The 25,192-nt window shown below is 45.2% G+C and overlaps 1 protein-coding gene across 1 annotated transcript; it reads right to left on the bottom strand.

The window, feature by feature from the left end:
* Window positions 1-24,069: 24,069 nt before the first annotated feature.
* Window positions 24,070-24,852, bottom strand: LOC120055184 (vegetative cell wall protein gp1-like). Its single transcript, XM_039003105.1, has one exon. The coding sequence runs from the start codon at window positions 24,850-24,852 to the stop codon at window positions 24,070-24,072; it is 783 nt and encodes a 260-aa protein (XP_038859033.1).
* Window positions 24,853-25,192: the final 340 nt, after the last annotated feature.

The following is a 25,192-nucleotide window of genomic DNA, read 5'->3' as shown; positions in this document are numbered from 1 at the left end:
TACAGGCCAGCTACGGGCTCTCATATAGTTCACATACAGGCCTGCTACGGGCTCTCATATAGTACACATACAGGCCAGCTACGGGCTCTCATATAGAACACATACAGGCCAGCTACGGGCTCTCATATAGTACACATACAGGCCAGTTACGGGCTCTCATATAGTACACACACAGGCCAGCTACGGGCACTCATATAGCACACATACAGGCCAGCTACGGGCTCTCATATAGTACACATACCAGCCAGCTATGGGCTCTCATATAGTACACACACAGGCCAGCTACGGGCTCACATATAGTACACATACAGGCCAGCTACGGGCTCTCATATAGTACACATACAGGCCAGCTACGGGCTCTCATATAGTACACATACAGGCCAGCTACGGGCTCTCATATAGTTTACATACAGGCCAGCTACGGGCTCTCATATAGTACACATACAGGCCAGCTACGGGCTCTCATATAATACACATACAGGCCAGCTACGGGCTCTCATATAGTACACATACAGGCCAGCTACGGGCTCTCATATAGTACACACACAGGCCAGGCGCCACATTGGGAAAATGTATGGCTGCTTAAGATTCAAGTTGCACTCATCCACTCCGGCTTGGCATTTGTGTGGATGCTAGCTAGGTAGTCAGAGCGCTGGATGCTAGCATAGATTTTAGCGTGGATGCTAGCATGGATGCTAGCTAGCTAGAGTTAGAGTGCTCAACCAAATGGCATGCCAATGGGCCATCTGAATGTATGTCACCACAGACCGACATCTGAATGTACTGCACCACAGAGAGACATCTGAATGTACTCCACCACAGACACATCTGAATGTACTGCACCACAGACACATCTGAATGTACTCCACCACAGACACATCTGAATGTACTGCACCACAGACACATCTGAATGTACTGCACCACAGAGAGACATCTGAATGTACTGCACCACAGACACATCTGAATGTACTGCACCACAGAGAGACATCTGAATGTACTGCACCACAGACACATCTGAATGTACTGCACCACAGAGAGACATCTGAATGTACTGCACCACAGACACATCTGAATGTACTGCACCACAGACACATCTGAATGTACTGCACCACAGACACATCTGAATGTACTGCACCACAGAGAGACATCTGAATGTACTGCACCACAGACACATCTGAATGTACTGCACCACAGACACATCTGAATGTACTGCACCACAGACACATCTGAATGTACTGCACCACAGACACATCTGAATGTATTGCACCACAGAGAGACATCTGAATGTACTGCACCACAGACACATCTGAATGTACTGCACCACAGACACATCTGAATGTACTGCACCACAGACACATCTGAATGTACTGCACCACAGAGAGACATCTGAATATACTGCACCACAGACACATCTGAATGTACTGCACCACAGACACATCTGAATCTACTGCACTACAGACACATCTGAATGTACTGCACCACAGAGAGACATCTGAATGTACTCCACCACAGACACATCTGAATGTACTGCACCACAGACAGACATTGTGTTTGTTGTGCCCCAGAAAACGCATGATCTCCTTCGTTCCTGTTGGAGAGCTGTTGTGTTCTCTCCTCATTCAGGTTTTATAAGTTAGCTTTTAGCTCTGCGGTCTCAGCATTGTTTTCATCTGGATGCTTTTATCATTATGCATCAAAACAAAAACTCACCAAGGGAAAACACAACCAATTGAGGAGGGAGAAGCAGCCCATTAAAGGCCAACCTTGTCCTGCAAATATAGTATAATAAAGAGAACATTTACTATACAATATGGAAGTTCAGCAATATGGTTCCTGCAAATGTACACTACCGTTCAAAAGTTTGGGGTCACTTAGAAATGTCCTTGTTTTTTAAAGAAAAGCATTTTTTTTTGTCCGTTAAAATGACATCAAATTGATCAGAAATACAGTGTAGACATTGTTAATGTTGTAAATGACTATTGTAGCTGGAAACAGATGATTTTTAATGGAATATCTACATAGGCGTACAGAGGCCAATTATCAGCAACCATCACTCCTGTGTTCCAATGGCACATTGTGTTAGCTAATCCAAGTTTATCATTTTAAAAGGCTAATTGATCATGAGAAAACCCTTTTGCAATTATGTTAGAACAGCTTAAACTGTTGTTCTGATTAAAGAAGCAATAAAACTGGCCTTCTTTAGACTAGTTGAGTATCTGGAGCATCAGCATTTGTGGGTTCGATTACAGGCTCAAATGGCCAGAAACATAGAACTTTCCTCTGAAACTCGTCAGTCTTTTCTTGTTCTGAGAAATTAAGGCTATTCCATGTGAGAAATTGCCAAGAACTGAAGATCTCGTACAACGCTGTGTACTACTCCCTTCACAGAACAGCGCCAGAATAGAAAGAGGAGTGGGAGTCCCCGGTGCACAACTGAGCAAAGGGAACAAGTACATTAGTGTCTAGTTTGAGAAACAGACGCCTCACAAGTCCTCAACTGGCAGCTTCATTAAATAGGAACCGCAAACACCAGTCTCAACGTCAACAGTGAAGAGGCGACTCCGGGATGCTGGCCTTCTAGGCAGAGTTCCTCTGTCCAGTGTCTGTGTTCTTTTGCCCATCATAATCTTTTCTTTTTATTGGCAAGTCTGAGATATGGCTTTTTCTTTGCAACTCTGCCTAGAAGGCCAACATCCCGGAGTCGCCTCTTCACTGTTGACGTTGAGACTGGTGTTTGCGGGTTCACTGTAATCAAACCCACAAAAGTATACAACTTTGTACGAGATCTTCAGTTTCTCGCATGGAATAGCCTTCATTTCTCAGAACAAGAATAGACTGACAAGTTTCAGAAGAAAGTTCTTTGTTTCTGGCCATTTTGAACCTGTAATCAAACCCACAAAAGCTGATGCTCCAGATACTCAACTAGTCTAAAGAAGGTCAGTTTTATTGCTTCTTTAACCAGAAAAACAGTTTTCAGCTGTGCTAATATAATTGCAAAACGGTTTTCTCATGATCAATTAGCCTTTTAAAATGATAACCTTGGATTAGCTAACACAACGTGCCATTGGAACACAGGAGTGATGGTTGCTGATGATGGGACTATGTACGCCTATGTAGATATTCCATTAAACATCTGCCATTTCCAGCTGCAATAGTCATTTACAAGATTAACAATGTCTACACTGTATTTCTGATCAATTTGATGTGATTTTAATGGACAAAAAAGTGCTTTTCTTTTAAAAACAAGGGCATTTCTACGTTACGCCAAACTTTTGAACGGTAGTGTATTTTGTCACCTAATTTCTAATTTGTCACCTACATAGCTGTTGATGGGTCTGAGTCCCAAATGAAAATGGCATTGTGTGTGTGTGCATGCGTGCGTTGGTCTGTGTGTGAGTGGGTGCCTGCGTCCGTGCATCCATGTGTGTTTGTGTGTGGGTGTGTGACTGAATGACTGACTGCTGCAGGGACAATGACAGTGTGAGCTGATGGAGTGACAGGGGAGTGAGTGATTCATGAGCCTGGTTCATAATGCACGATGGCACGGATGAAAGGAGAAGAAGCAGACAGAGAGAGGGCGACTACATGGAGGGATAGAAAGAAGGGATGGAGCAGACAGAGAGAGGGCGACTACATGGGGGGATAGAAAGAAGGGATGGAGCAGACAGAGAGAGGGCGACTACATGGAGGGATAGAAAGAAGGGATGGAGCAGACAGAGAGAGGGCGACTACATGGAGGGATAGAAAGAAGGGATGGAGCAGACAGAGAGAGGGCGACTACATGGAGGGATAGAAAGAAGGGATGGAGCAGACAGAGAGAGGGCGACTACATGGGGGGATAGAAAGAAGGGATGGAGCAGACATAGAGAGGGCGACTACATGGAGGGATAGAAAGAAGGGATGGAGCAGACAGAGAGAGGGAGACTCCATGGAGGGATAGAAAGGAGGGATGGAGCAGACAGAGAGAGGGAGACTCCATGGAGGGATAGAAAGGAGGGATGGAGCAGACAGAGAGAGGGAGACTCCATGGAGGGATAGAAAGGAGGGATGGAGCAGACAGAGAGAGGGAGACTCCATGGAGGGATAGAAAGGATTGATGGAGCAGACAGAGAGAGGGAGCCTACATGGAGGGATAGAAAGGATTGATGGAGCAGACAGAGAGAGGGAGACTCCATGGAGGGATAGAAAGGATGGATGGAGCAGATAGACAGGGAGAATCCATGGGGGGATAGAAAGGAGGGAGGAAGGGAAGAAATAGGGTAGACAGAACGAATGATAGAGAACTTGTGGAAAAAGGGAAGAAAGTTGACAGAGAGAAGGATAGAAAGAGGCTCCATAGAGGGACAGCATGAACTCCTGCCTGATCGTAACAGCATATGGAAGCCTCCTTCCCTCCCCCCTTCCCTCCCCCCTTCCCTCTCTCCCTGCCGTCTGGGTGGGACAGCATGGAGAGAACAGTCAGGCTGAGCAGAGCTTCCAACCAGCTGGGGTGAAGCAGTGGAGACAGTGTGAAGATCTAGTGAGGCTCCCAGTGACTTCCCTGAGTCTTCTCAGTATGGGACACTGTCTCAGTGGGTGGTACAGGACAGTACACACCTGTTCTGGTCTCAAGCATTTCGCTACACTCGCAATAACATCTGCTAACCATGTGTATGTGACCAATAATGTTAGTAGCAACGCTAAGACTGTAATTACAGTATGTCTAATCTGAAACGGGTTATGATTGTGGTAGTGGTAGTGGTAGGTAGCCTAGCGGCAGGTAGCCTGGCGGCAGGTAGCGGTAGGGGCAGGTAGCCTAGCGGCAGGTAGCCTAGTGGCAGGTAGCGGTAGCGATAGCGGTATGTAGCCTAGTGGTAGGTAGCGGTAGCGATAGCGATAGGTAGCCTAGTGGCAGGTAGCGGTAGGGGCAGGTAGTGGTAGGTAGCCTAGCGGCAGGTAGCGGTAGCGATAGCGGTAGGTAGCCTAGTGGCAGGTAGCGGTAGCGCTTAAGAGTGTTGGTCCAGTAACTGGTTCGAATCCCTGAGTCGATTAGGTGAAATCTGTCTATGTGCCCTTGAGCAAGGCACTTAACCCTAATTGCTCCTGTAGGTCGCTTTGGATAAGACCTTCTGCTAAATGACTCAAATGTAAATGTATGGCACTGTATATAGACTTTCTGGCTACAGTGCATTCGGAAAGTATTCTGATTCTTTGACTTTTTCCACATTTTGTGAAGTTACAGCCTTATTCTAAAATGTATTAAATAGTTTTTTCCCCCTTCATCAATCTAGACACAATACCCCATAATGACAAATCAAAAACAGGTTTTTAGAAATCTTTGCAAGTGTATAAATATAAAAGCTGAAATATCACATGTAAATAAGTATTCAGACCCTTTACTCAGTACTTTATTGAAGCACCTTTGGCATGGATTGCAGCCATGAGTCTTTGTTGGTATTATGCTACAAGCTTGGCACACCTGTATTTGGGGAGTTTCTCTCATTCTTCTGTCATGTTGGATGGGGAATATCGATGCACAGCTATTTTCAGGACTCTCCAGAGATGGACTCCAATGAAGTTGTAGAAACATCTCAAGGATGATCAACGGAAACAGGATGCACCTGAGCTCAATTTCGAGTATCATGGCAAAGGATATGAATACTTATGTAAATAAGGTATTTTGTTTTTTATTTTTAATACATTTGCAAAAATGTCTAAACACCTGTTATCGCTTTGTCATTATCGGGTATTGTGTGTAGATTGATGAGGGAAAAATGTATTGAATCAATTTTAGAATAAGGCTATAACATAACAAAATGTGGAAAAAGTCAAGGGGTCTGAATACTTTCCAAATGCACTGTATGTGTGGCTGTGTGTACAGGTTTCTGTATGGGTGTGCGCGCGTGCGTCTGTGTGTGTGCGCACATGTGTGTTGTGACTGACTGAGAAATGTATGCAGATGTCCATACAGGAGCAGGTTTATGTTGGCGTAGAGGTGACGTTCAGTCCGGTGAGCCAGCTGAGCAGAGAGAGTTGGTATTTGAAAGGACACACAGCTTGGCGGCTGTCCCCTGCTCACAGAGGTACGGTAGAACAGTATGGCTCCAACAAGAAAATACAATTAAGAGATACACCTGAGTCATGCTGGCAGCATAGAGGTCGAAGACAAGAAGAATAAGTGCTGAGAGAGAGAGAGAGAAAGAGAGAGAGAGAGAGATCACCTGCTGGAGATGCAAAGAAAATGGCTCAAGATAGTGGCAAGGAGGACCTGCCCTGGGCATAAGCAACATAAAAAATGAGAGACTAATTCGGGGTTTGAAAAGTAGAATACCCAAGGTGTAATTTCTACATTTGGTTGTGCATCAACAGTGTATCTCTTGTATGTCAGTCACTGACATTCACTCAATAAGCCATGTCAGCTAAAAAGTCAGCGATCTAAACTTGTAGTTATCATGGCCGAATACCTAATGGGAAACCAGGGCACATGCCCAGGGGCCCTGACCTCCAGGGGGCCTCCATTGATTTCATTAGTCACTCTCAGAAATCATATTAACATGGCATAAGTCATGCCGAAATGGGTAGAATTGCAGGAAATGAGCTGTAAAACTGCAAGTGTTTGTCTCTGCCCAATGGCAAAATGTGTAGAATTGCAGGAGATTAACTTTTAAACTAAAATGTTTATCTCCGCCATCGTCAAGAGGTGGGCCACTAAAATGTTTTGCCCTTGAGGTGGGGGACCCCCCCCCCCCAACCAAATCTTAGGGCCACCAAAAGGCTTTGTTTGTATTGATGTGGCAAGGTCAGAGCCAACATAACAATGTGACTTTGCCCTATAAAACACACATGAATAGAAGGCTTTCTTAGTACCCCTAGCATGGTACTAAGGAGCCTAATAATTAGGGCTCTGAATTTTCCTAACCAGGAAATACTGTAGGCCTATCATGACACTAGGCGAGACCCAAATGCAGACACAGGAGGCAGGTGGTTGGAGTTTAAGATGTTTAATAAATCCAAAGGGAATATGCAAGAGAATGGTCATGGATAGGCAAAAGGTCATAACCAGATCAGAGTCCAGGAGGTACAGAGTGGCAGGCAGGCTCGAGGTCAGGGCAGGCAGAATGGTCAGGTAGGCGGGTCAGAGTCCAGGAGGTACAGAGTGGCAGGCAGGCTCGAGGTCAGGGCAGGCAGAATGGTCAGGTAGGCGGGTCAGAGTCCAGGAGGTACAGAGTGGCAGGCAGGCTCGAGGTCAGGGCAGGCAGAATGGTCAGGTAGGCGGGTCAGAGTCCAGGAGGTACAGAGTGGCAGGCAGGCTCGAGGTCAGGGCAGGCAGAATGGTCAGGTAGGCGGGTCAGAGTCCAGGAGGTACAGAGTGGCAGGCAGGCTCGAGGTCAGGGCAGGCAGAATGGTCAGGTAGGCGGGTCAGAGTCCAGGAGGTACAGAGTGGCAGGCAGGCTCGAGGTCAGGGCAGGCAGAATGGTCAGGTAGGCGGGTCAGAGTCCAGGAGGTACAGAGTGGCAGGCAGGCTCGAGGTCAGGGCAGGCAGAATGGTCAGGTAGGCGGGTCAGAGTCCAGGAGGTACAGAGTGGCAGGCAGGCTCGAGGTCAGGGCAGGCAGAATGGTCAGGTAGGCGGGTCAGAGTCCAGGAGGTACAGAGTGGCAGGCAGGCTCGAGGTCAGGGCAGGCAGAATGGTCAGGTAGGCGGGTACAGAGTCCAGGAGGTACAGAGTGGCAGGCAGGCTCGAGGTCAGGGCAGGCAGAATGGTCAGGTAGGCGGGTACAGAGTCCAGGAGGTACAGAGTGGCAGGCAGGCTCGAGGTCAGGGCAGGCAGAATGGTCAGGTAGGCGGGTCAGAGTCCAGAACAGGGAAGGGTCAAAACCGGGAGGACTAGAAAATGGCAAAAAAGGCAAAGCAGGAAAACAGGAAAAACCGCTGGTAGGCTTGGACATACAAGACGAACTGGCACAGAGAGACAGGAAACACAGAGATAAATACACTGGGGAAAACAAGACGAACTGGCACAGAGAGACAGAAAACACAGAGATAAATACACTGGGGAAAACAAGCGACACCTGGAGGGGGTGGAGACAATAACGAGGACAGGTGAAACAGATCAGGCTGTGACAAGGCCGGAAGCTATTACTAGAGCCTTTTCCCTGGTCAGGTCACGTGATCGGGAAAAAAAAGTCCTGCCTCTAGCATGATATCACATCATCATTTGGGCAGCATTCAAGCATTGTTCTGTTGTTCCTGTAATATTTAGGAGGGATAAAGCATGCCTAAATGGTCCCATCTATATTCCTCCCATAGATAATAGCCTGGCTGGGCTGTTTGTGTTTGTCCTTGATTGCCTTTGAGACAGTCTGAGCTTATAGCGTGGCTGTAATGGACACCAGCTATCTGTGTCCCATCTCTGGTACCCTCGCCTCGGATTTCGCCCCTTGGCCGCCGCGCCGGGCTGGACGTCGTATCTCCAGAGCTGCCACATCCATTATTTATACACAGGGTTTCTCTGTCCTCCATCCAGGGACTGACATCTCACTGGAATTTAGTTTACACTCAACACACACTGGACCCTACTATCTGGACTGGACAGGTGTTAACCCTTTATCATACTTTAACAACAGACAGGTCAGTGTTTAGTTTAGTTGGGCCGGGCAAACACATACTGTACCTGGTTGTAAAGCTTGTTGGTTATCTCTTTATGCTGTAAAATGTGGAGAATTGATGTAAATGTGTGCTTGTGCTCTGACAATGGTATCCCTGGGGGGATTAGTAAAGTTGTATTCAACAGTGAGCCTGATCACCGACAGCAATGAGACAGCCTATAGGGAGGAGGTCAGACCTGGCAGTGTGGTGCCAGGACAACAACCTCTTCCTCAGTGTGAGCAAGACGAAGGAGCTGATCGTGGAATATAGGAAAAGGAGGGCCGAGCAGGCCCCCAATTAACATCGATGGGGCTGAAGTGGAGCAGGTCGAGAGTTTCAAGTTCCTTGGTGTCCACATCACCAACAAACTATCATGGTCCAAACACACCAAGACAGTTGTGAAGAGGGCACAACAACACCTTTTGCCCCGAAGGAGACTGAAAAGATTTGGTGCGGATCCCCAGATCCTCAAAAAGTTCTACAACTGCACCATCAAGAGCATCCTGACCGGTTGCATCACCGCCTGGTATGGCAACTGCGCTACAGAGGGTAGTGCGTACGGTCCAGTACATCACTGGGGCCAAGCTTCCTGCCATCCAGGTCCTATATACTAGGCAGTGTTAGAGGAAGGCCCAAAAAATTGTCAAAGACTCCAGTCACCAAAGTCATAGGCTGTTCTCTCTGCTACCGCATGGCAAGGGCTACCGGAGCGCCAAATCTAGGACCAAAGGCTCTACCCCCAAGCCTTAAGACTGCTGAACAATTCATCAAATGGCCACCCAGACTATTTACATTGACCCCCCCCCCCCCCCCCCCCTTTGTTTTTACACTGCTGCTGCTCACTGTTTATTATCTATGCATAGTCATTTTACAAATTACCTTGACTAACCGGTACCCCCGCACATTGACTCGGTACAGGTACCCCCTGTATATAGCCTCGTTATTGTTATGTCATTTTCTGGTGTTATTTAAAAAATAAAAACCTTTATTTTATTTAGTAAATATTTTCTTAACTCTATTTCTTGAACTGCATTGTTGGTTAAGTAAGCATTTCACCTGTTGTATTTGGCGTGACAAATGTGTGACAAATAACATTTGATTTGATTCGAATTGAATTTAAGGCATATTTTTCACAGGGTTTTCATGATTCTTCTATTCTTCTATTGAGATTAGGACCTCACTTTTCTTCATTAAGAAATGTGACGAGTTACAGAGTCTGCTGCTGGTTCCTACTTCACAGTAGGGCCATTGGGGAATGTTTATTTTTTTGTCTGCAATGCCTTCTTGAACATGTGAACTTTCATGTGGCTTAATTACAAACTTGTATTGGATCAGTAAATATGAATACACATGTTTAATCATCAGCCTTGTTGAGCCAAGGAGCAAGCACTGAGCTATATAGAGAAAGACAACATATTTCCTGGGTAGTCATGATTGGTTGAGATAATGGAACAGTTGGACATGCTGAGAGATGAGTCCTGATTGGTCTGTCTATAACTGAATGGGCTCCTCCCTGGTCAGTATATAGATTTATATAGCTCAGATTTTTGGAGAGATACAGCTATGGACAACTGCAACAGTGTTGCTACAGCTCTCAAAAACATTGCTTCTGTAATAGCTGGGTTTATGGAGAGACCTACTTTCTGGAGGACAATGCCGTGCTGACTCACATGCGTTTACATGTGTGGGTGGGGTGGGGCTAAGGCTTAAGATTGTGCAAACGATGCTGAATGGGCATAAACAAACAAGAGTTCTCTAGTCAGTGTGAAACTTTCATAAAAATCTTTCGAACGGGTATTTTCCACTACTTGTCTTTTAAGTAGGATAACAAGTTTATCAACTTTCCCAGCATAACGCTCCTTCCTATGTTTCCTCCAACTACAACGTACGATATACCATTTTGAAGCTCTGAGTCTGTACTTTTATCAATTCAAAAAAATAAGCAAATCACTTACATTTGACATAAGCTTCAATGGAGAAAGCTGGACAGACATTTGTTTGTATTCTTATTGGAAGATTAGTGAAAGAAAAACAATTATTGAAAGAAAATAAGCAATCTAATGTGGCAAGGATGACACGTTCTGTAGCATTATATTTCCAAATGTAAGGTGTCAACCCGTGAGGCTGTTTTTCATCTTCCCAATGACACAGAAAAGCTGCATTTTCCAATAAACTAATATAAACACTAGGCTCTCTCTCACATACCAGCTGCCTCCACCCTCACTAGATCCAATAATTCCTGCATCTTTGATTTTGTGTGTGCTTAGTGAAAAAGTCAAATATGCCATGTGTAACAATTGCCATGAGAACATAGGCTTCAATCATGTTGTGTTTGCTTGTTGTGTTGTGTTGCTCAGCTGTTTTGATGTAGAAGAGTGAAAACATTCTTTATTTTGGTATAGGAATCAGAGGAAGCTGATGGGTTGCCAAATAATAACACATTCTTCAATACAAATATATTATCCACCTGATTGTTAATCAGACTGTATTGTAGACCTACTGACTGGGCTGTTCTAGGCAGAAATCAGTCTTTGATTGTAGGGAGATTGTAAAGTCGGCAACATTATCAGTGCCCTCCCCTGATGTAGGGCCAGCAGGTGATTTCAAACCACAGAAATCACTCCTGTCTGATTTGTCACTAGAAGGGTCTGTCTGTGATGGGATTCTAATGGCTATGACTCCTGTCCACCTCTCAGCTGTCTCCTCCTGTCCACCTCTCAGCTGTCTCCTCCTGTCCACCTCTCAGCTGTCTCCTCCTGTCCACCTCTCAGCTGTCTCCTCCTGTCTCCACTCTAGCTGGAACGTTAAGGGAAGGAGAAAGAGAGTGTACATGCAAACATATCGGCAACTTGAGTGATTATAATTCTAAAGATCTCTCTCTCTCGCTCAGGTCCAGGATGTTGGGTGAGGTGGTCCCTGTCTGTGGACTGCAGGTTCTGCTGACGGCCATCCTGCTCTCTCTGGGCTATGGTAAGTAGAAGCATACAGGGTTCTTCGGTTTGTCCCAATGGGGGAACCCTTTTTGGGGCTGGGCAGAACCCTTTGCAGTTTATGGAGAAATGTCTTATCTAGAACTCTCTATGTAGGGTTCTTGAAAGAACCCTTTGTATATGGTTCTACCTAGAACACTCTATGAAGAGTTCTACCGAGAACCCTTTTATCTATGAAAGGTTCCACCAGCCTTATCAGCCTTTAAAATTACATATATCATAAGGCCTTTATTTGCGGGCTTAGTTCTACCCTAACAACGTGGTGTTAGGAATCTCCTGGTTAACAGGCCACTTCAGTTCTGCAAGTCGAATTATGCTGGCTTGCAAAGTGATGTCAAGTAAAATTTATTGGAATTCCTATTGGAATCCAACCAGAGTTAGGATATCCAACAAGTGCATTTGTTAATCACCCGCAACCTGCATTCAGAATGACTGCCAGGGTAGGGAAGATTGAATACTGAGACTACCTCAAACGGGTGCAATAAATCCAATTACTAACAGATTGGATTAGTTTAGAAAACGGTATGTTATTTATCTTTGTGTCGCGTTAAATGCATCAACCAATCAATTACATGCAAAAACAGATATTACAGTGAAAACAAACAATTCTGAAAATCTCCCTGCAATAGAGCATGCTGGGAAATATTATATATGGCTCTATGTAGAACCCTTCTTGCCTTCCAAAGAATCATCAAAGAACCCTTTCTTGCAAAAACAGTTCTTAAGATGTTAAAGGTTCTAGGTAGAACCCTTTGCCTTACAAAGTACCCTTGTTTTTAAAAAAGGGTTCATCTGATTAAAACGGTTATTGGTAGCACTACCCTTTGGAGGGTTGCAGTTTATGGAGGATGGCTTAGGTACACACACACACACTTCCATCATCCCTATAGGGCTGGGACTGTTGGCAGGTCCTCACAGCTTAGGGACGAGGGGATTGATTCCATTCATTTTATCTCACTATAAATACTGGAGCTGGACTTTTAGTAGAGGCAAATGATGAGGCATTTAGGGCAGGGAAGACAACAAATCTCCCAGCTCCATTTATCCTGCAGTACTTAGCTCTTGAGTCACAGTCTCTGGAAAAACAGGAACATTCGCTAATCTCCTATGCTGAACTTTATTTTGAGTTTTTTTTGCTGCATCACTTGTTAAATATTCATGTGACTTGTTAATATCCACTTTGATGCTTAAAACAACAAACTCAGCTGCATTTTGACAACTTAATACCATGCTAATACCGCTCAAAAACATGTGTGTATTCATTAGTGCACACCGTAGCAAAATGGTTTGCAACAGAAAATGTTTCTTGGCAACGAAAATGAGCATCTCTTATTGTACAAGTTCAGATTGGTCCCTCCCTATTATGGCCATCTGCTTCCATTTGGTTAGTGAATATACCTCTGGTGAGAAACTGAAGATATAGACACAGTCCTGTGTCTCAATATTGTATCCAAATACTGTACAATGAGCCCTATAGTATGTCATAGGCAGATATCGAATGTATCCTGATCTATGATTTGCCTCAGTGAATCCCAGCCTGGTCTCAGAGCAAAACATATTATATAGTACCAGACAAAAGTTTGGACACACCTACTCACTCATGGGTTTTTCTTTATATTTATTATTTTCTACATTGTAGAATAATAGTGAAGACATCAGAACTATGAAAAAACACATATGGAATCGTGTAGTAGCCAAAAAATCAAATCAAATCAAATGTATTTATATAGCCCTTCTTCCATCAGCTGATATATCAAAGTGCGGTACAGAAACCCAGCCTAAAACCCCAAACAGCAAGCAATGCAGATGTAGAAGCACGGTGGCTTGGAAAAACTCCCTAGAAAGGCCAAAACCTAGGAAGAAACCTAGAGAGGAACCAGGCTATGAGGGGTGGCCAGTCCTCTTCTGGCTGTGCCGGGTGGAGATTATAACAGAACATGGCCAAGATGTTCAAATGTTCATAAATGACCAGCATGGTCAAATAATAGTAATCACAGTGAACAGGTCAGGGTTCCATAGCCACAGGCAGAACAGTTGAAACTGGAGCAGCAGCAAAAGTGTTTAAAAAATATGTTTTGATTTGTTTAAGTGCCTTCGGAAAGTATTCAGACCCCTTGGCTTTTTCCACATTTTGTTACGTTAGAGCCTTATTCTAAAATTGATAAAATAATGTTTTATTATCAATCTACACACAATACCCCATAATGACAAAGTGAAAACAGTTTTTTAGAAATGTTTGCAAATGTATTAAAAATAAAAAACAGAAATACCTTATTTACGTAAGTATTCAGACCTTGCTATGAGACTCGAAATTCAGCTCAGGTGCATCTTGTTTCCATTGATCATCCTTGAGAAGCTTCTACAACTTGTTTGGAGTCCACCTGTGGTTAATTCAATTGATTGGACATGATTTGGCATGGCACATACCTGTCTATATAACGTCCCACAGATGACAGTGCATGTCAGAGAAAAAAACAAGCCATGAGGTCTAAGGAATTGTCCGTAGAGCTCCGAGACAGGATTGTGTCGAGGCACAGATCTGGGGAAATGTACCAAAACATTGGAATCACCAAGACTCTTCCTAGAGCTGGCCACCCGGCCAAACTGAGCAATCGGGGCCTTGGTCAGGGAGGTGACCAAGAACACGGTGATCACTCTGACAGAGCTCTAGAGTTCCTCTGTGGAGATGGGAGAACCTTCCAGAAGGACAACCATCTCTGCAGCACTCCACCAATTAGGCCTTTATGGTAGAGTGGCCAGATGGAAGCCACTCCTCAGTAAAAGGCACATGACAGTCCGCTTGGAGTTTGCCAAAAAGGCACCTAAAGGACTCTCAGTCCATGAGAAAGAAAATTCTCTGGTCTGATGAATCCAAGATTGAACTCTTTGGCCTGAATGCCAAGTGTCACGTCTGGAGGAAACCTGGCACCATCCCTACAGTGAAGCATGTTTGTGGCAGCATCATGCTGTGGGGATGTTTTTCAGCGGCAGGGACTGGGAGACTAGTCAGGATAAAGGCAAAGATGAACGGAGCAAAGTACAGAGAGATCCTTGATGAAAACCTGCTCCAGAGCGCTCAGGACCTTAGACTGGGGGTGAAGATTCACCTTCCAACAGGACAACGACCCTAAGCACACAGCCAAGACAACGCAGGAGTGGCTTCGGGACAAGTCTCTGAATGTCCTTGAGTTGCCCAGCCAGAGCCCGGACTTGATCCCGATCGAACATCTCTGGAGAGACCTGAAAATAGCTGTGCAGCAACACTCCCCATCCAACCTGACAGAGAAACTCGCTAAATACATGTGTGCCAAGCTTGTAGCGTCATACCCAAGAAGATTCAAGGCTGTAATCACTGCCAAAGGTGATTAAACAAAGTGCTAAGTAAAGGGTCTGAATACTTATGTAAATGTGATATTCCCGGTTTAAGTTTTTATAAATTTGCACACAAAAAAAAACAAAAAACGTTTTTGCTTTGTCATTATGGGTTATTGTGCGTAGATTGATGAGGGGGGGGAAACTATTTCATCCATTTTAGAATAAGACTGTAACGTAACAAAATGTGGAAAATGTCAAGTTGTCTGAATACTTTCAGAATGCACTGTATGTATCAGTGGTGATTAAGAAGTGAGTATAGACAATTCCCACTGAAAAATAAGTCGGTATACAGCGTATATCCTCCACTACACCACTGTGTATAATTGGTTTGTATGTGTGGGGCTTTAGTTGAAATTGTTCTTTACAGAGTCAGGTATATTTGTCCAGGCCTCAATTGTTCCTTGACTAGCACCATTTATTCTCACTGTTGATAATTCTAATGGTATAACTTCTAACAGTAGCTGTATCCCCTGGTTAAATGGGAAAGAGTGAGGTGGTTCTGCCTGCCAGGAATAATCATCTCTGATTGATTGAGATATTCATTATGTAACATAATAGATGGAAATCATTCAATATATAAATTCTAAATTCATTTTGTAACCTTTCCCCAGAAGCATTTAATATTTTTCTGCAGTGGGCTAAATCAGGGTCACACAGAGTGATTCTTGATAGTCTTAAACAAATCTACTTTGAAACAAAAGTAGTCATTGAAGAATCCCTACTGTAACATATCATACTAATTTGAGTGTCCCAGATTTAGTAAAATATAGTATGTTTCAAGATATTAAAATATAATACTATCCATAACAAACTTTAAATTGTATTTCCAGACACTAGCATTTTACCCCATCCTACACAGAGCTCTGTGACAATTTTCTTTAACTTAGCAAGTCAGTTAAGAACAAATTCTTATTTACAATGACAGCCTACCCCAGCCAAACCTGGATGACACTGGGGAAGTTGTGCTCCACCCTATAGGGCTCCCCATCACAGCCAGATGTGACACAGCCTGGATTTGAACCAGGGACTGTAGTGCTGCCTTTTACACTGAGATGCAGTGTCTTAGACCGCTGCGCCACTCGGGAGCCAAATCACTGATGAAGGGTTGTAGACTTCAGCTACTGACTTCAGCTTGCCTCGAGAAAAATGCAGTGTGCACGAACAACCAAAAAAACCTTTGCCGAAGACCAAAACGAACAAAAACTTCACAAAATGTTGTCATATATTCACAAACAGTTCCAAACTGTTTTGGCTGGGAAACACAGAGAAAAGAGAACAGTTAGGAGTTGGGTCCAATTTCATCGTAAAACGTCTCCTTGGTGTTAAATACAGTCTGTGAACACACTTAAAATGTATAAATTGATGGTTGGGATTACGGGATGCCAAGGTCATATTTTTCCATGTTCAGTTCCAGTTAAAGGGTTGTTCAATTGCAATTAGATCTGTGGGCCAAACTTTTGTAATGGCTAGCTCAGAATATAAGCTTTCAAAAGTTGTTTATATATTATAGAGATGAGTCCTTTCAGGAACTTTGATAATTTATTTATTCATTGAATGGTTTGGTAGTTGGGTTTCCCAAGGGACTCAAGCTGACTTAAATTGTAAATATAGAAAAAAGGAGATGCCTGGTAATGTGTATCTATCTTTCAAATCTTGGAATGTTCTCAAACCATTATGTCCGTGATATCTGTAAGGGTACGGATTCCACATCTGGCCCATAGGGGGGATGCAAAAGGCCACACTCCAGATTGCAAGCAATTATTGTGATATATTGGAGTATGGGCCATTTTGATTCCCAGTTACATTGTTTTACAATTTTGTGCCAAATAGAAATTGTGTGCGCAATAATAGCACTAAAGCATAGTTTACATTGTTTAAGGGATACATTAGTGAACACCTCTTCCAGGGCAATAGGAGACACCATATTTCTCTCTATACTTAGGCAGGGGGCAAAATAATAATGTCTAAACCAATTTTAGGATGGGGCGAAATGCTAGTGCCTGGAAATACAATTTAAAGTTTGGTGCAGGTAGTATTATATTTTAATATTTTAAAACATATAATATTTTACTAAATCAGGGACACTCAAATGTGTTTGGACACTAGTTTACTTCAGGCGAAAACAAAAGGAGGGTGGTTGGTAGGGCGTATAACGTGAACGTCTAGCAACACAGAGGTTGTGTGTTCAAATCACATCATTGAAAAATTTAGAATTCTAACTACTTACTACTTTTTAGCTACTTAACATGTTAGCTAACCCTTCCCCTAATCCTAACTCTAACCTTAACCTTACTCCTAAACCTAACCTTAACACAAATCTTAACCCTAACCTTAACCCCTAACCTAACGTAGGATATCATCCTAAAGCAGATGAATGTAATATATCATACCAAACAGGTAAAATGCGATCAAGACGAAGGATACTATACTGTGCATATTATATTATACAACCTCTATTACAGTGGTAGCCTAATGTAACGTAACCTCTCTCCCTCACCCTCCATTTGGCAAATCTGAACATAACTCTGTCCTCCTTATTTCTGCTTAGAAGCAAAAAGTCGAACAGGAAGTACCAGTGATGCGCACAATACGGAAGTGGTCCAATGAAGCAGATGCCAAACTACAGGACTGTTTTGCTGGAACAGACTGGAATGGCGTTGAGGAGTATACCACATCAGTCATCTGCTTCATTAATAAGTGCATTGACGATGTCGTACCCACAGTGACCGTAGGTACAGTCCCAGTCAGAAGTTTGGACACACCAACTCATTCAAGGGTTTTTCTTTATTTTCACTATTTTCCACATTGTAGAATAGCGAAGGCATCAAAACTATGAAATAACACATATGGAATCATGTAGTAACAAAAGAAGGGTTAAACAAATCAAAATAGATTTAATATTTTAGATCCTTCAAAGTAGCCACCCTTTGCGATGATGACAGCTTTTCACATTCTAGGAATTCTCTCAACTAGCTTCATGAGGAATGCTTTTCCAACAGTCTTGAAAGAGTTCCCACATATGTTGAGCACCTGTTGGCTGCTTTTCCTTCACTCTGCGGTCCAACTTATCCCAAACCATCTCAATTTGGTTGAGGTCGGGTGATTGTGGAGGACAGGTCATCTGATGCAGCACTCCATCACTCTCCTTGGTCAAATATCCCTTACACAGCCTGGAGGTGTGTTTTGGGTCATTGTCCTGTTGAAAAACAAATGATAGTCCCACTAAGTGCAAACCAGATGGGATGTCGTATCGCTGCAGAATGCTGTGGTAGCCATGCTTGTTAAGTGTGCCTTGAATTCTAAATAAATCACTGACAGTGTCACCAGCAAAGCACCCCCACACCATCACACCTCCTCCTCCATGCTTCATGGTAGGAACCACACATGCGGAGATCATCCGTTCACCTACTCTGCGTCTCACAAAGACACGGCAGTTGGAATCAAAAATCTCAGGTGTTTCTTGGCCCAAGCAAGTCTCTTCTTCTTATTGGTGTCCTTTAATAGCGGTTTCTTTGCAGCAATTCCACCATGAAGCCCTGATTCACACAGTCTCCTCTGAACAGTTGATGTTGAGATGTGTCTCTTACTTGAACTCTATGAAGCATTTATTTGGGCTGCAATCTGAGGTGCAGTTAACTCCAATGAACTTATCCTCTGCAGCAGAGGTAACTCTGAGTCTTCTTTTCCTGTGGCGGTCCTCATGAGAGCCAGTTTCATCATAGCGTTTGATGGTTTTTGCAACTGCACTTGAAGAAACTTTTAAAGTTCTTGCAATTTTCTGGATTGACTGACCTTCATGTCTTAAAGTAATGATGGCTACTTTGAAGGATCTAAAATATAAAATATATTTTGATTTGTTTAACACTTTTTTGGTTACTACATGATAACACTACATATGTGTTATTTCATAGTTTTGATGTCTTCACTATTATTCTACTGTAATATGTAGAAAATAGTAAAAATGAAGAAAAACCCTGGCATGAGTAGGTGTGTCCAACCTTTTGACCGATACTGTACATATCGCAACCAGATGCCATGGACTACAGGCAACATCTGCACTGAGGTAAAGGCTAAAGCTTCCGCTTTCAAGGAGCGGGACACTAATCCGGGCGCTTATAAGAAATCCAGTTACGCCCTCTGACAAACCATCAAACAGGCAAAGCATCAATACAGGACTAAGATCGAATCCTACTACACTGGCTTTGGTGCTCATCCGATGTGGCAGGGCTTGCTAACTATCACAGATTACAAAGGGAAATCCAGCCGAGAGCTGCCATGTGACATGAGCCTACCAGCCGAGTTAAATGCCTTCTATATTCGCTTCAAGGCTAGCAACACTCAACCATGTGTGACAGCACCAGCTGTTATGGATGACTGTATGATAACACTCTCTGTAGCCGATGTGAGAAAGGTTACAAATGGATTACCAGGATGCGTACTCAGAGCATGCTGACCACCTGGCAAGTGTCTTCACTGACATTATCAACCTCTCCCTGACCCAGTCTGTTATACCTACATGTTTCAAGCAAACCACCATAGTCCATGTGTCCAATAACGCCAAGGTAACCTGTCTAAATGACTACAGCCCCGTAGCGCTCACATTTGTAGCTTTGAAAGGCTGGTCATGGCTCACATCAACGCCATCATCCCAGAAACTCTGGACCCACTCCAATTCGAATACCGCCCCAACAGATCCACAGATGACACAATCTCTATTGCACTCCACACTGCCCTTTCCCATCTGGACAAAAGGAACACCTACATGAGAATGCTGTTCATTGACTACAGCTCAGCATTCAACACCATAGTGCCCTCCAAGATCATCACTAAGCTAAGGACTCTGGGACTGAACACCTCCCTCTGCAACTGATTCCTGTACTTCCGGACGGTCGCCCCAGGGTGTTGAGGGTGGGCAACAATACATCTGCCACGCAGGCCCTCAACAAGGGGGCATCTCAGGGGTCTGTGTTCAGTCAATTTCTATATTCCCTGTTCACCCACGACTGCATGGCCGCGCACTACTCCAACACCATCATTAAATTTGCCGATGACACAATGACGGTAGGCCTGATCATCGATGACGATGAGACAGTCTTTAGGGAGGAGGTCAGAGACCTGGCAGTGTGGTGCCAGGACAACAACCTCTCCCTCAACGTGGGCAAGACAAATTAGCTTATCATGGACTACAGGAAACGGATGGCCGAACACGCCCCCATTCACATCGATGGGGCTGTAGTGGAGCAGGTCGAGAGCTTCAAGTTCTCGGTGTCCACATCACTAAGGACCTATCATGGTCTAAACACACCAACACAGTCGTGACGAGGGCACGACAACACCTCTTCTGAAAATATTTGTCATGGGCCGTCGTATCCTCAAAAAGTTCTACAGCTGCACCATTGACAGGCCTCTTGACTGGCTACATCACCGCTTTGTATGGAAACTGCTTGGCATCCGACCGGAACGAGCTACAGAGGGTAGTGTGTACAGCCCATTACAGCCCCTGGGGCCGAATTCCCTGCCATCCAGGACCTCTATACCAGGCGGTGTCAGGAAGGCCCTAAAAATTGTCAAAGACTCTAGCCACCCAAGTCATAGACTGTTCTCTCTGCTAACACACAGCAAGTGTTACTGAAGTGCCAAGTCGGGGACCAAAAGGCTCCTGAAAAGGCTTTTGCACTGACTCTCTTGTGCTGGCTCTATGCACACTCACTAGACTCTACCCACACACTCACACATACTACACTGACTCTCCAACACACATATACATACACACTAGATACGCTCACACACACAAAACACACACACACACACACATGCATATTGACACCACACACACACTCACATATAGACACACTTTCATACGCTGCTGCTACTCTGTTTATTATATATCCTGATGGCCTAGTCACTTTTATCCCTACACACATGTAAATACTGTATTACCTCAATTACCTCAACTACCTCGTACACCTGCACATTGACTTGGTACTGGTACTCCTTGTTCAGTTGAAGTCGGAAGTTTACATACACTTAGGTTGGAGTCATCAAAACTCATTTTTCAACCACTCCACAAATGTCTTGTCAACAAACTATAGTTTTGGGAAGTCGGTTAGGACATCTACTTTGTGGATTTTCCAACAATTGTTTACAGACAGATTATTTCACTTACAACTCACTGTATCACAATTCCAGTGGGTCAGAAGTTCACATACACTAAGTTGACTGTGCCTTTAAACAGCTTGGAAAATTCCAGAAAATTATGTCATGGCTTTAGAAACTTCGGATAGGCTAATTGACATAATTTGAGTCAATTGGAGGTGTACCTGTGGATGTATTTCAAGGTCTACCTTCAAACTCAGTGCCTCTTTGCTTGACATCATGGGAAAATATAAAGAAATCAGCCAACACCTCCGATTTTTTTTTTAGACCTCCACAAGTCTGGTTCATCCTTGGGAGCAATTTCCAAATGCCTGAAGGTACCATGTTCATCTGTACAAACAACAGTACGCAAGTATAAACACCATGGGACCACGCAGCCGTCATACCGCTCAGGAAGGAGACGCGTTCTGTCTCCTAGAGATGAATGTACTTTGGTTGGAAATGTGCAAATCAATCCTAGAACAACAGCAAAGGACCTTGTGAAGATGGTGGAGAAAACAGGTACAAAAGTATCTATATTCACTGTAAAACAAGTCCTATATCGACATAAACTGAAAGGCCGCTCAACAAGGAAGAAGCCACTGCTCCAAAACCGCCATAAATATCCAGACTATGGTTTGCAACTGCACATGGGGACAAAGATCATACTTTTTGGAGAAATGTCCTCTAGTCTGATGAAACAAAAATATAACTGTTTGGCCATAATGACCATCGCTGTGTTTGGAGGAAAAGGGGGGAGACTTGCAAGCCGAAGAACACCATCCCAACCGTGAAGCATGGGGGTGGCAGCATCATGTTGGGGGATGTGCTTTGCTGCAGGAGGGACTGGTGCACTTCACAAAATAGATGGCATCATGAGGATGGAAAATTATGTGGATATATTGAAGCAACATCTCAAAACATCAGTCAGGAAGTTAAAGCTTGGCCGCAAATGGGTCTTCCGAATGGACAATGACCCAAGCATACTTCCAAAATTGTGGCAAAATGGCTTAAGGACAACAAAGTCAAGGTATTGGAGTGGCCATCACAAAGCTCTGATATCAATCCTATAGAAAATTGTGGGCAGAACTGAAAAAGCGTATCGAGCAAGGAGGCCTACAAACCTGACTCAGTTACACCAGCTCTGTCAGGAGAAATGGGCCAAAATTCACCCAACTTATTGTGGGAAGCTTGTGGAAGGCTACCCGAAACCTTTGACCCAAGTTAAACAATTTAAAGGCAATACTTCCAAATACTAATTGAGTGTATGTAAACTTCTGACCCACTGGGAATGTGATGAAAGAAATAAAAGCTGAACTTAATCATTCTCTCTACTATTATTCTGACATTTCACATTCTTAAAATAGAGTGGTGATCCTAACTGAGCTAAGACAGGGAATCTTTACTAGGATTAAATGTCAGGAATTGTGAAAAACTGAGTTTAAATGTATTAAACTGAGTTTAAAGGTGTATGTAAACTTCCGACTTCAACTGCTAATAGCCTCATTATGATTTTCCTTAGTAAGTTACTATTTCCTTTTTTATTTAGCAAATATTTGTCTTACTTTTTAACTCTGCATTGTTGGGAATGTGCTCTTAAGTAAGCATTTCAAGGTGAAGTCTACACCTGCTGTGTTCGGCGCATGTGACCAATACAATTTGATTTGATTTTGATTTGATTTGAAGTAATGTGGTATTGATTTTAGTAAAATATAATACGTTTTGCTCTGAGACCGGATGTGAATTTCTGAGTGCTATGCTGTGTGTCAGTGTGTCAGAGCTGTCCTTGCACATTACAGTAAGAGCAGTCATTTGTCAGGACAATTTAGTCCTCTAGCATCATCACTCTGAAAAGTCAGGCAATCGTTTGAAAGATGCCTGGGTAAGGTCTTTTTTACCCTCTGACTATGTGCCAGTGCGTGTTTCTCTTTGGCAGGTCTGAGATCATGAGCTGTCAGGGAGTAGTCTCCCCCTGCAGACAACAGCTGATCCTGGACCGGTCCTACTCAGAGAGTCTTATCTGGCCAGTGCAGTGGTCTGCAGGGGCTGGAGTAGCCGTGTACACACACTCACAGATTCTACACGAGAGACCCAGGATTTGCGCATGCATACACACACGCACACGCACACACACACACACACACACACACACACACACACACACACACACACACACACACACACACACACACACACACACACACACACACACACACACACACACACACACACACACATGCATTATCCAGGGTGCAGGGTCTGGAAGGGTCTCCTAGTAGGATTGCATCCACAGTCCTACCAGGAGGGAGCCTAGACCAAAGCCCCTATGTGCTCCCTCTTTGCCCCCTGTGCCCGCCTGTCTCCCAGCTCCGTCTGCTGCCATCTGCACGCCATTGTTCTGCCTTATGTCAAGATAAACAGCAGAGCTGTCTCCCTCAGCACGAGAGACGTGACTGGAGCAGATTTAATGTTTTTGTGTGTGTGTACATGCGTTCATGGGTGTAATGGCAGTTATTGTAGTTGTAATAGCCTGCATGTTATGTATCCCAAGAAGCTCAGCGGTCACACATAGCATAAGCACAATAAAGTACCTCCCTTGAGTCATATGCCCAATTTCTTACTGACACGCATGAGCCTCTATGTCTGTCGTGTAGCAAGATGCATTCTACCCCTCTACTGTGGAGAGGGTGTTTTTGAAGACGTCCCCCCTCTGCACCACCCCCTTTTCTAACTTCCTCCTTTTCGGGTGAGTGAATATGGAAATTGGTGATGAAGGGAGACAGAGGGAGGCAGGGGGGCAGTGGGCACAGATGGGTGGCTCGCATTAACAGCTCCTCTGGTGAATGTGTTTGTTCGACGGGTCAGAGATGAGGACGGGGGGAACTGGGCCCTGTGCCATTTCAGATAAATGTATCATTACGCCACACAGGGCGCGGGCATTAGTCACGCCAGCCGCCTCCGAGTGGCTCTAAACCGACGTGTGGCGGGATGGGACAGGGAGGGACAGGGCAGGGGCTGGGACAGGGCTGGAACAGGGATGAGACAGGACAGGGCTGGGGCGGGGATGGGACAGGACGGGGCTGGGACAGGGATGAGACAGGACGGGACTGGGACGGGGATGGAACAGGACGGGGCTGGGACAGGGATGAGACAGGACGGGACTGGGACGGGGATGGGACGGGGATCGGACAGGGATGAGACGGGACGGGGATGGGACAGGGATGAGACAGGACGGGGCTGGGACGGGGATGGGACGGGGCTGGGACAGGGATGAGACAGGACGGGGCTGGGACGGGGATGGGACAAGGGTTGAGACAGGACGGGGCTGGGACCGGGATGGGACGGGGATGAGACAGGACGGGGCTGGGACGGGGATGGGACGGGACGGGGCTGGGACGGGGATGGGACGGGGATGGGACAGGGATGAGACATGATGGGGCTGGGACGGGGATGGGACGGGGATGGGACAGGGATGAGACGGGGATGGGACGGGGATGGGACAGGGATGAGACAGGACGGGGCTGGGACGGGGATGGGACGGGGCTGGGACAGGGATGAGACAGGACGGGGCTGGGACGGGGATGGGACAGGGATGAGACAGGACGGGGCTGGGACCGGGATGGGATGGGGATGAGACAGGACGGGGCTGGGACGGGGATGGGACGGGGATGAGACAGGACGGGGCTGGGACGGGGATGGGACGGGGATGGGACAGGGATGAGACATGATGGGGCTGGGACGGGGATGGGACGGGGATGGGACAGGGATGAGACAGGACGGGGCTGGGACGGGGATGGGACAGGGATGAGACAGGACGGGGCTGGGACAGGGCTGGGACGGGGATGGGGATGGGGATGGGACAGGGATGAGACAGGACGGGGCTGGGACGGGGATAGGACGGGGATGGGACAGGGATGAGACAGGACAGGGATGTGACGGGGATGGGACAGGGATGAGACAGGACGGGGCTGGGACGGGGATGGGACGGGGATGGGACAGGGATGAGACAGGGTTGAGACAGGGCTGGGACAGGGATGAGACAGGACGGGGCTGGGACGGGGATGGG

The sequence above is a fragment of the Salvelinus namaycush genome, chromosome 10 (genome assembly GCF_016432855.1).
Source record: "Salvelinus namaycush isolate Seneca chromosome 10, SaNama_1.0, whole genome shotgun sequence".
Taxonomy (NCBI): Eukaryota; Metazoa; Chordata; class Actinopteri; order Salmoniformes; family Salmonidae; genus Salvelinus; species Salvelinus namaycush.
Note: the sequence above shows the minus strand (reverse complement) of the source record. Positions and strands in the feature narration are given on the sequence as shown.

Bases quoted from the DNA above. Each gene is read 5' to 3' on its own strand.
- LOC120055184 (XM_039003105.1), bottom strand. From the start codon at position 24,852: ATGTCTCATCCCTGTCCCATCCCCGTCCCATCCCCGTCCCAGCCCCGT.